This window comes from Stegostoma tigrinum, chromosome 18 (assembly GCF_030684315.1).
Source record: "Stegostoma tigrinum isolate sSteTig4 chromosome 18, sSteTig4.hap1, whole genome shotgun sequence".
NCBI classification, from domain to species: Eukaryota; Metazoa; Chordata; class Chondrichthyes; order Orectolobiformes; family Stegostomatidae; genus Stegostoma; species Stegostoma tigrinum.
Genome location: NC_081371.1, coordinates 57929294 through 57941699, shown reverse-complemented (window position 1 = coordinate 57941699; position 12406 = coordinate 57929294). Strand labels below are relative to the sequence as shown.

The following is a 12406-nucleotide window of genomic DNA, read 5'->3' as shown; positions in this document are numbered from 1 at the left end:
TCCTGCATCTATCCTGTGTAGCCCTGTTCCTTACCTGTTGTGAATGGGAAATTGTAGAAAAAATGAACCTGATACACAGATAATTTGCACCATACAAAAACCTTTGCAAACACTCAAATATATGCTATTCCTTATTCCGCAAACCCTACAGCAACATCACCTTGAATTTATGTAGTGCCCTTCCGTTTTCATAATAAAAATGTTCGAAGTTGCTTTAAAAGAACGTAATCAGCCAGTAATGAACACTACGCCAAAGTAAGCATATTAAGTGGATAATCAAAGGGAATGTTTCTGAGGAGTGTTTTATATTAGTTCATGATACATTGAAAAGATATATCCCAAAATATATTCCAGGAAGTAGATAAGCCAACCAATGAAGTTAAGGATAACATCATATGGAATGAGAAAACATACAATGTAGCAAAGATGGGGAGTAAGATCACTGGGAGAGTCTTAAAAACCAAAACAAGGCTACCAAAAAAGAATTGAAAAGGGAAATGATGAACTTTGATAGTAAACTAGCAAGTAATATCAACATGGAATGCAAGAGCTTCTAAAGACCAAGAAAGACATTAACATAGGTCCCTTTGATAAAGAGGCTGGTGAAATGATAAAGGGGAACCAGGAAATGGCAGAGGAGTTGAATAAATACTTTGTATCAGCCTTTACAATAGAAAACACTAACAGCATTGTGAAAGTAATGACGGGGACACAGGAGAAAAGGACACAAATATAATAACAATCATGAAAGATAAAGTGTTGGGGAAACAGTTGATTGGGATGCATCCTGGAATATTAAAAAAAGAGAGTAGATACACTAATCTTCAAAATCCCAAAAGATTGGAAATATGTAAATATAACACCTTTGTTTAAAAAGGGAAGGAGATGAAAAAATGTGACTACAGACCAGTTAGATTGACATCTGTTATGAGGAATATGATAGTGTCTTGTGTAAAGGGTGCAGTAGCAAATCATTTAGTAATACATAATATGATCAGGAAGAGTATAGCTCCACAAACAGTAAATCATGCCTAAAAAAAGTTAGTAGAATTCTGTAAAGAGGTAATGAGCATGATAGATAAACTGGAAGCAGTGGATGTAGTATGTTTGGATTTTCAGAAGGTGTTTGATCAGGTACCATACATTATACTGCTGAAGGCAAGTGACCACAGTGTAGGAGTATCTATTGGTATGAAGACATGATTGACTAGCTAATAGAAAACAAAGAATTGGAGCAAGAAGAGAAATTTCAGGATGTAACCTGTAACTAGTGGTGTGCCACAGCGATCAGTGCAGGTCCACAATTATTTACAATATTTATTAATGACTTAGAGGTCAAAAATGAATGTACTGTTGCCAAGTTTGCAGATGACACAAAAATAAGTAGGAAGGCAAGCAGTAAGAATAAAGAGTCTACAGAGGGATACAGACAGGTTGAGTGACTGGGCAAAAACTTGGTAGGTGGGAATATAATGTAGGAAAATGTGAAGTTATGCACTTTAACCAGAACAATAGGGGAGCTGGATGTTATTCAAACGGAGAAAGACTGCAGAAAGCACAGATGGATTTGGAAGTCCTTGTGCATACTTTACAAAAAGGTAGCATCTAAGTTTACCAGGCTGTAGGGAAAGCAAATGGATGTTGGCCTTTATTTCAAAAGGAATGGAATATAAAAGGAGGGAGGTTTTGCCAAAACTACATAGGGCACAAGTCACACCACAACTAGATTACTGAGAAACGTTTTGAACCCCTTCTCTAATGAAAGATATTGGTGACAGTCCAGAAAAAGTTCAGGGCTGATACTACATATGGAGGGATTTTCTTTGAGCTTCTACTCATTGAAGTTTCAAAGAATGAGAGACAATCATATTGAAATATGTAAGATTCTTAGGGACTTGACAGGGTAGATGCAGAAAGATTGTTTCCCCTTAAGAGTCGAGGACCAAAAGGCAAATCTCAGAATAAGCGGTTGCTCATTTAAGACAGATAATATGGATAATGATGGGATAGTGTAGGGGGAGAGGCTTAGATTAGTTCACAGGTCGGCGCAACATTGAGGGCTGAAGGGCCTGTTCTGTGCTGTATTGTTCTATGTTCTAATTAGGAATTTCTTTTCTCCGAGTGTAGTGAATCTAAAATTCTTTGCAGCAGAGGACTGTAGAGGTTGGGTGATTAAGTATATTCAAGGCTGAGATAGATTTTTAATCAGGAAGACACTCAAGGGTTATGGGGAAAAGGCAGGAAAATGGAGATGAGGATGATCAGATCAGTTACGATCTCATTGAATGGCAGAACAGACTTAATGGACTCAATGTTCTACTTCTGCTCTGAGCCGGAGGTGGAGGAGGTTTGGGATGAAATGCCAGAGAGCTTAGGGCTGACAATGTTGTAAGCAAAACTGCTAAGGGTGAATTGAAGGAAGTGGAGGATACCCAAGAGACCACAAATGGTGGGACAACATTCCTGGAGAGCTGTAGAACACAGAAAATGTTACAGAAATGGGGCAGAAGCAAAACCATAGAGGGAATAAGCTTGAGAATTTTGAAATCTAATCTGAACTGGATCCGGAATCGTTGTGGCTTTTCAAGTACTGATCAGGCTACTCCACTTAATACAGCCTTATCCCTGGGCAATACCACTCCTCCTTTTAGCAGCTTCTCCAAATGACCTGGTAAAGAAGAAACTGACCACTTTGAACAATATAATCCTTGCAACTTCAAACAGCTATTCCATAGCATGGTACATCAGTACAGCAAAGCAAGCTACCATTTTGTTTGTGCATAATCTACATGTATTCCCTGGACTACAGAAATGAAACTCACATTTCCACATTTAAAGCAGAGCGTCATTACATTATTTATTCCCAATCTGCCAGTTTCAAATACCCAATTCAAGAAAAAAATCAATGTGGCAACATAGTAAGTAGCACATACGGTGGTATTTGTTTAAATTGATTTACTGTCAACATGAAGCTAACAGTTACTCACTTGCAACTTGGCCATTTTGAATTACATGGTTGACTCACTTATGAAAACTTAAATCCGATCAAATGAACTCCCAAAGAAGTCTCATGCAGTTGTAGTTTCACTGTTAATGCCTCAATATGACACATTTTATTGTGAAACCAGCATCTCAACAACATGTTGCAGCATCACAATACTGGGAAAAGTTATAACGGTGTGACCTTGTGGATTATCTGTCTCTTATTAAAATTTGCTGATTTTTCATTTGCATTGATTTGAATACAAATATATTTTGTAACTCTTCCATTATGGCAAGCTGGACTGCATCACGGGTTTTATCGTGTGGTAGTAGTTTAAAATTGATCTGAAGATGCAAAAATATGACTGTGTGCAAATATTTTATATGGGACACAAATCTCACACTTGCTGCGTTAACACAAATACCATTATGAGCATTTAGGATTGTACAAAATTTCAGCTTCCAGTCACAAAGATATGTGAATCTGGGACTAATGGCAGCTTTTAAAATTAGGATCTATAGCATCTTCTGAGGTAAGAGTATCTAGATAACTGGAGTAGTGACGCAGATCAACCATGATCTAACTGAAGGCAAGCAGGTCAGATGGGCTGAATGGCCTACTCCTGACCCAGTGTTCCTTTTATATAATTACTAAAGATGAACATAGCCCTGGGTCTGAATAGGGTGTAGATGCAAGCACACTAACCTTCACAATAGGCTTCATCATCACGGAGAGGCGTAAAGCCGCTTTTGCATTTGCAGATAGCACCTGCCTCCAAATTCACACATTCAGAATTCTCAAAGCACTTGGGGCCATCGGCACAAAAGTCATTACCTGCATTGGGAAAGAACAATTGAAGAGATTTTTTTTTAATTGATGAAGTCTTCCTTGTAATCTCATCAGAGTTGAGAGGCATAGATAGAGTCGATAGCCAGAGACTATTTCCCAGGGCAGAAATGGCTAGCACGAGGGGTCATAGTTTTAAGCTGGTTGGTGGAAAGTATAGAGGGGATGTCAGAGGCGGGTTCTTTACACAGAGAGTTGTGAGAGCATGGAATGCGTTGCCAGCAGCAGTTGTGGAAGCAAGGTCATTGGGGTCATTTAAGAGACTGCTGGACATGCATATGGTCACAGAAATTTGAGGGTGCATCCATGAGGATCAATGGTCGGCACAACATTGTGGGCTGAAGGGCCTGTTCTGTGCTGTACTGTTCTATGTTCTATGTTCTAACGTTCCTTCGCTTTAGCACAGCACAGAGCTAATTGGGCCGAGGCCTAACTCTGCACTCAAAGATGGACAGCTCTATTTAATGCAGCATTTGGGTCTATGATTCTGCTTGGTGGATGCACTGTCAAAGAACCCATTTGCCGTGTCATGACAATCTGTCAGTTCCCATCAACTAAATTCACGTGTGAAAGAATGTTGAGATATGTATTTGTGAGGCCAAAGCATCCAAGTTAATGGGCCAAGTGCTGGAAAATGGGTCTATAATTAGGGTGGCACAGTGGTTCAGTGATTTGCACCGCTGCCTCACAGCGCCAGGGACCCAGGTTCAATTCCACCCTCAGGCAGCTGTCAGTGCAGAGTTTGTGTGCTCTCCCATGACTATGGGTTTCCTCTGGGTGCTCTGCTTTTGTCCCACAATCCAAAGATGTGCAGGTAAGATGAATTAGCCATGCTAAATTGCCCATAGTTTCCAGGAATGTGCAGGGCAGGACATGGGAGATGAAGGGTTACAGGGCGGGGTGGGTCTCGGTAGGATGCTGTTCAGAAGATCAGCATGGTCCCAATGGGTCAAATGGCCGGTTTCCACACCTCAGGGACTCTATGATAATAGTAAGGTGGCTTTTTTTGAAAGTATGAATGCAATGGGCCAAAGGGCCTTTGTTCTATGCTACAGCATGCTATGACTCAAAGGAGACAAACCTGAAAATCATGATTATCAAATTAAAGCGCTTTGGAGATAAAGATGACTATCATTTTAATCACTTCATTCAAGTTGGCTCCAATGTTTTGTTGGCCTGATCAGAGGATTATTTTTTCATCACAAGCTATTTAAATTGCCAAAAGATTGATATTCTTTTGAATGGAATCAATTTACAGAATGACCATAGTTGGCAATGCCAAATGCAGCAGGAAATAGAACAGCCTTTGGTGTTCCACCTGTCACTGTGAACAGTGTAGTGCATGAGGAGAGGCTGCAATTTGTCCCATAGAGACCCTTTTCAGACAAGAGTGATTTACTGGAGAAATATGTTTCCATCCAGCACCCCTCACTGATATCATCAAAAGCCTCTAGTCAGGATTAATGGGTCTGGAAATTTAATGGGCACTCACACCACTAGAATAATGCATTAACATCACTCCCTGTTATACATCTATAAAATACATATCCAGCTATCCATATCCATATGCGGTAAAATAGACATAGCGCGAGTTCCAATTCTCCACAAATTAGTGCATGATTTGCGCCTGTCCATCATTAGCCAAAAGCAATTCTTTATCTTGCCATGGAGTTCCACAATGAACTTAATGCAGTTGTAGAACATCTGATCTATTATTTGTTTTATGCAATAACAAATTACTGGAGCCAGTCCCTAAAGTGACTTCTGGCTTTGGAGGAGAGCTGTTTCTGTTCTTATGTAATTAAGTCCTACTCTTGCCAAAGTCCACCATTCCTTGTGTGAAAACCAAGCATGTAATCTCCTCCCAGACCTTTTCTAAGGTGCTTTTCAGTTTTGGGTGAGAGAAGGCCAGATCAATTTGGTCTTTGTTGATTCCTACTTCTGTCTCATACTGCACAAATCTCCTACTGACTTGGATCAGAAAGAAAACTTGCCATTGGAGAGCTCTGACCTCCTGCTCCATATCGCATTAAGGGTTAGAGTCAGCGTTAGGGTTAGAAGTGGCATGATGCCTGCATGACTTTGAATTTAAATTTTATCTTGCGCAAGGAACAGAGATCATTAATTCTCAGAAACATTACACCACACAGTAACAGGTCAGGATGAAGGGTGACTGGGCCCGAAACATTAACTCTGATTTCTCTCCACAGATGCTGCCAGACCCACTGAGCTTTTCCAGCAATTTCTGCTTTCAACTTTGTTTAAGAATTACGTTGCATTGCCTCAATAACAAAAGTCCATTTTACACAAAGCAGTTGTTCATATTCACTACATCTGGAGTTTGTGTGAAATGGTTGACTAGAAAGGTTTGATTAAACAATTCATAAAATGGAACAATGTGGATGTTACCCATGCTGCAGTGTTTCTGAGTTAGATTTAAGCTTCAATAAAGATCCTTAAACTGTTTACCTCTGCAAACCTTACAGCAGCTGTTTGTCAGGGAGATTTGATTTGATCGTGAGCAAGGTAGCGAAGGACAGCTCGAATATTGAACACGTCGCATTGATTTGTCCTGTCAAGTGGTGCAGAAGATGTTAAGTCAACTCATTAAAGAATCACCACTTTGTCACTTCAGAGCTCTAATTGTTTAGGGAAAAAAATCATTACTTCCTAAAACAGACTTCTTATTGCATTGAACAGAATCATTTCATTATTTTGTTGCAAAAGGTGACCACTTAATTTTTGTGCCTTCAAAGATTACATGTCTACTGTTTGCAATTGCACATTTTAATGCTCAGAGGTGTTCATCTTCAGGATAGCTATGGTAAATTTTGGTCAACTCTTACTATTATTTAACTTTTACTCCTTATATCTGCAAATTGAGCAGGGGAAACAACTCAATACTCTAGAACTGGAAATGTTTCCAAATCATTTCCACAACCTTGGACAAATTGGCTGGACAGCATCAAGTTGTCTCAGAGATAATGGGAACTGCAGATGCTGGAGAATCCGAGATAACAAAGTGTGGAGCTGGATGAACACAGCAGGCCAAGCAGCATCAGAGGGGCACCAAAGCTGACTTTTTGGGCTCTCTCTGATGAAGGGTCTAGGCCCGAAACATCAGCTTTTGTGCTCCTGAGATGCTGCCGGGCCTGCTGTGTTCATCCAGCTCCACACTTTGTTATCTTAGCATCAAGTTGTCTGCCTTGTTGTTTCATTTCCAATGGAAGCCATTTGAAGTTACCCCAGTTTATTTTGCCAGACATCTTCCAAATAGTTCTGAAGTTAGCTGTTATTCATTAGACTTGGACAGGATTGAGACCTAAGGATAAAGTTAAACATTTTTTATTCCACTCCTGAGGTGTAAGTTATATTTGTTGCCCAGCCCTAATGCCCATTGGCATACGAGAGGCATCTCTCTATGTTGTAAATTTCTCTCACTTTCCTGAACTTATGTCAACCAGTTGCCCCTCGTAGAAAACATCAACTTTCATTTCTATAATTTAAATGGTTTCTATATTGATAATTGGTCTTCAACATCATTTTTACCATTTGTACGTCAAATTGAAAATATACCACCCTTACACCGCACCTCAGATTCTTGGGGTTAAACAACAAAGCATTATAAATAGTGATAGTTTCACCTACTAATCAAGAACGGTACAAGATTTTAGTTTAACATTAAACTGACCTTGTACTGCATTTATAAATAAATCAGTAAATTTAGTTGGAATAAAAGTATACATGAAAGATAGGACTCTAAAAGGGACATTAATATCTGGCTGTAACACGCACGGGTACTGCCAGTCCAATCTGCTGAAAAAGGATGAAAATTAAGACAGTATTGTCCAATTTTTCAAGTATGCAAAGAAATTTGATGACGTTGTCTGAAAGATTGGGTGATACTCTCTTAACATTCAGCGTGGGATGAGGTTTGTTAGCACAGGCTTTGTCCGTATCAGAGAGCTTTTCTGAAGTGGAGAAACAATGTGGAAATGATTGGAAATCCAAAATCCCACCCACCCAAAGACACAGTTCCCAAATATTGCTTTGGTGGGATTGGGGCAGAATTTTTTTTACTCACCCTTGGGATGTGGGCATCCCACTAAATGAGTCAGCATTTATTGCCCATCCCTAGTTGTCCTCAAGGTGGTGGTCGGGAGCTGTCGTCATGAACCACTAGGGCCCATGTACTCGGTAGAGTCACTTGGCCATTACTTGCCTTCACTCAAGTCTGATTTTGGAATCCCTTTACTTTAAAACCTCAACTGAGCAGATTAGGCCTGAGCCCTAAGTTTGCTAATGGTGGATACTAAGTGAGTTGATATCACAGGTACAAGGGAAAAGTTTGGTGAGCAGAGAAATGCATTGGAATGAGTTGACACTAAATTCGCAAAGGGCCCACAGAGGGTCATGAGGTTGGGTAGAGGGACATAGCTTGACATGTGGTTATGGCTGGCAGCGAGACAGGGAGAGTACTTGAGCTAGCACAGGTCCATGTGGATGGGTGATTGGTGAGAGTTGGGGAGGCAGTATTCATCATCTAGTCTTTGTTTTTACAGGTTGGGCTTTGAGTTGGATCTCTGAGGTAGGCCTGCCAGATGGCCTGCCTCCAAGGCTGGCAATCTTCGTAGTTCTACCAGGATCGCCCTGCCTAACCCAATCCCAACAGACAAAAAACTGGAAGCCAAACGGGTGGCCATATTTTTAAAGGTTGGGATTGCACGGCTGAGAGTTCATGAAACACTGTGTGTCTGACCTGGGAGTGGAAATCAGGACGTCATATTTTTGTGTTATCACACACTATTGTGTTTTATGTCTTAGACAAAGGAAAGATCCCAAACTAAGCTAAAGATATACTAGGATACTTCCAAAATTTTATTCACTCAGTATTGCTGCAGAAACTAAGCACTCACAAGGTGCTGAGAGTGGGCCATTCGGCCTGCTCCACCATTCAATAAGATCAGACTGCTCTGATTTTAACCTGAACTCTCCATTCCTTCTTTTCCCCCAGTAATCTTTCATTCCCTTGGTCAGCAACAATCTATCCAGCTCTGCCTTAAAAATATTTAAAGATTTTGGAAAACTGCACAGCTCTCTGAGATGGTACTTATTAGAAGTACATTTTGAATTAGAAAATGGAACGTGTCATAATTTTCACAGCTTTCAGACAGAAAGCTCAGTCCTTTCTAAATAACAAGCTTTTCCTTCAGGCAATCTTCTTCAGGCAGCCAATCCTGTAGCACAATTGTATAAATGGGCCTAAATACTTCATAACTGTGGAAATGAGCCATTGTGTTCCAGATTCCTAGGAGTGGAAATCTTATGCCAGTAACTAGCGCGTACTATCTGTCTCTTTTGTTTTGGTTGGAGCAGCACAGATTATCTGAAATGTTGGCACATCTCTAGTGGGACAGCTGGAATTTTCAGAAGCAGGGAAAATCTATTATCCAATCTGGTCCTTTTGAACTTCCTGGCCAATGACTGAGTGGGAGAGGTTTGAATTTGATTTCAATTCCAAAGTGATTTACAGTCCAACTTTGTACATGCATGAAGACAACCAGAGCTGAAGGGTGGAAACCTTTTTATAAACAGATCATTGTGATTGAAAAATTTGTAACTAGAGTGAAGAATAAACCACATTTTGAAATACTTAGAAGACAGTTGGTTATTAGCAATGACTGAACATCTAGATATGTGTAGGTTACACATCTGTCAGAAAGTAAACACAACTTTTTTTTTGTATTTGTCTAAATGAGACCAAAAGCATTGAAGTTGCTGAGCATATTCCTCATTTACACTGACAGTTTGTTTTACCATTGTTCACGATTTTTAAAATGATGCATGTGAACATAAGTTCCAACAGCTACATTGCCTTCCCCATTTTTCTCAATATTTAACGAGGGCAAAAATTAGCAACAATAAACCAGAAGAAAATGTCTCAATTTTGAATGGAATCCTGTAGCAAAGAGGGAACAAGAAGCAAGATTACAGCTCACAGATTTTTAGCCTCCAATTTGAAATCACCAGACACACATTCCATAGGACCAACACTTACATTTTTAACTCTTTTCTTTTTAAAATATCTGAAGAAACTTTGCTAATCTGTTTTAATATTTTTGGCTAACTTTCTTGCGTATTCTATTACTTCCCTCTTAATCTTTAAGTAATTCTTTGCCTTTTTTATATATCCTCGCCCATCTTTGGACCTGCCACCTATCTTTGAAGATTTATATGTCTTATCGTTGAATGCAATACTTTCTTTGACATTTGCTTTTGTTAGCCATGGATAGCAAGTCTGTCTCTTCGTTTTTTTTATTGCTGAGAATGATTCTATTCTAACTGATCCGTCATCGTCAAAACTCTGGAACTATTGGTAGATTGCTCATGGACAAAGCCCACATCAAATTACCCCAGCAATAGAACCATGTCACGCATAATCTGAAAACAAACTAAATAAATAATAATTTGCAAATTGGAAAACACAACACATTCTTGCATTTATTCACTGAAGTTTACATTTTGAATTACTTTGACATGTGTGATATTTAATCAATTCCTACCTTACATTCCAAGAGATGGCACTCTCCTGGTGCTTTCCATTCTGTCACCCTCTGCCCTTTATAGTAAAGCTTGTTGCCAAGGATGCAAACAGCTATTAAGAAAAAAAGCAGAGTATTTCAGCTTCTATCAGAGCAATCAATCTTACTCAGAGAGAAAGTCGAGCAAATAATAAGCATTTGCTAAGTTGCAACTGATGAAAAACCACTCAGCACCAGTGATACCCCGTCAAAAATAAGTTCATTTTCCTGTCTCTCCTGATTGCCTGGGCTCATTCTGGGATACAACCCACCACTAGACCTGTGTCTAGGATTGATTAATTGATTGATTGATTGTATTTTGGTAAACGTGACAATCAGTGAAAAGCTTTGTTGATGAGCAGTACAGGTAGATCACATCAAACAAAGAATGTACAGATCTAAAAGACTTACAGGCATACAAGTTACATTGTATTATTTGAGGCTAGAGGCCATTCAAAAGTCTGGTGATGGCTGGAAAGAAGCTGTTCCTGAACATGCTTGTGCATAGTCAAGCGGCAACACTCTATTCAATAAATATATCGCAAATTCCCTCAATGGTCAATGTTAAATAACAAATTAATGCAGGGATCCAACATGAACTTGGGGCCTGGCTTCACTCTGAGGGCAGAAATCAGGACTTGGAATTTCTGCTGGCTCCTGGACATACTCCAGATGAGTCAATCACTGACCAGAGATTTTCATGGAGGCTTCTTAACTGACACGAATTCAAGTTCCTTGTTCAGCCAAGGACAACAGATAGGTCTTGAAGCTGGAAGTGACTATTCGAAGTATACCACCCCAACAGGTGGAAAATACTTATATAAATGAGAGAAAGAACTATGAATGCTGGAAATCTGAAACAAAAGACTGAAATTTCTGGAGAAACTCTCTGTGGAGAGAGAAACAGAGTTAATGTTCCAGGTCCAATGACCCTTCTTCAGAGCTCTGCTTTCTCTCTATAGATGCTGCCAGACCCGCTGAGTTTCTCCGGCAATGTCTTTATTGTTTTAGGCAGAGTAATTGATAGTCAGCACAGTCAGGATATTTCAACAGGGAGGTGGCATCTCACCAGCCATTTTTTTTTAAACACAGCAGTCATCTGTGTTTGTGCGGGGTAGCCCGAAACATCAGCTTTTGTGCTCCTGAGATGCTGCTGGGCCTGCTGTGTTCATCCAAGATAATAAAATGTGAGGCTGGATGAACACAGCAGGCCAAGCAGCATCTCAGGAGCACAAAAGCTGACGTTTCGGGCCTAGACCCTTCATCGGGTCTAGGCCCGAAACGTCAGCTTTTGTGCTCCTGAGATGCTGCTTGGCCTGCTGTGTTCATCCAGCCTCACATTTTATTATCTTGGAATTCTCCAGCATCTGCAGTTCCCATTATCTCTGTGTTCATCCAGCCTCACATTTTATTATCCCAATCATCTGTGTTGTTGTGAAGAGATAGAGTGGGCATGTCTTTGTTGTGCTAATATTCAGGTGGTCAAACAGGCCCTTGAGGGATTTTCTGGAATGCTAATGCCCCAGATAGATGCTGGATGTCAACCTCAAGGTTGTTAAACTGACCAATGCAGAAATCTGGAAAGTCCCTTTCAACTGGTCCCCATTAGACCATGACGGAGCCTTATTGACTCCTTGCCGCTTCTGTAAAGGTGGAGAATGATATCTGGGAGCCATTCATCTCCATCCCAACCATCAGCCAGATCTGGAAATTCAGCATGTGATATTTCTAAATTCTTCTGGTGCTGGCTCGAAGGGCCGAATGGCCTACTCCAGCACCTATTGTCTATTGTCTAAATTGCTGTCTGCTGACTCCATACCATTTTGATACGCAAACATTTGACAGATCTTTAGAATATTAGAATAGCATATTTACTTGGCTGATCTTGATTATATGTCAAGCAACATTTTAGTCTTAATTATAAGAGATAACACAGCGTAGAGCTGGAGGAACACAGGTTGTCCAGGCAGCATCAGAGGAGCAGGAAAGCTAACGT

General features: G+C 40.1%; 1 protein-coding gene across 6 annotated transcripts in view; it reads right to left on the bottom strand.

Moving 5' to 3' along the window:
• Positions 1-12406, bottom strand: part of LOC125460975 (protein kinase C-binding protein NELL2-like) — a 282133-nt gene that overhangs the window by 178006 nt on the left and 91721 nt on the right. For all 6 annotated transcript variants that reach the window (XM_059652561.1, XM_059652560.1, XM_059652563.1 and 3 more), the window contains 3 exons: positions 10393-10484; positions 6299-6401; positions 3689-3817 (listed from right to left, as the gene is read on the bottom strand). In XM_059652561.1, coding sequence (XP_059508544.1) covers positions 3689-3817; positions 6299-6401; positions 10393-10484 — 324 coding nt within the window. The remainder of the gene's footprint in view (positions 1-3688; positions 3818-6298; positions 6402-10392; positions 10485-12406) is intronic.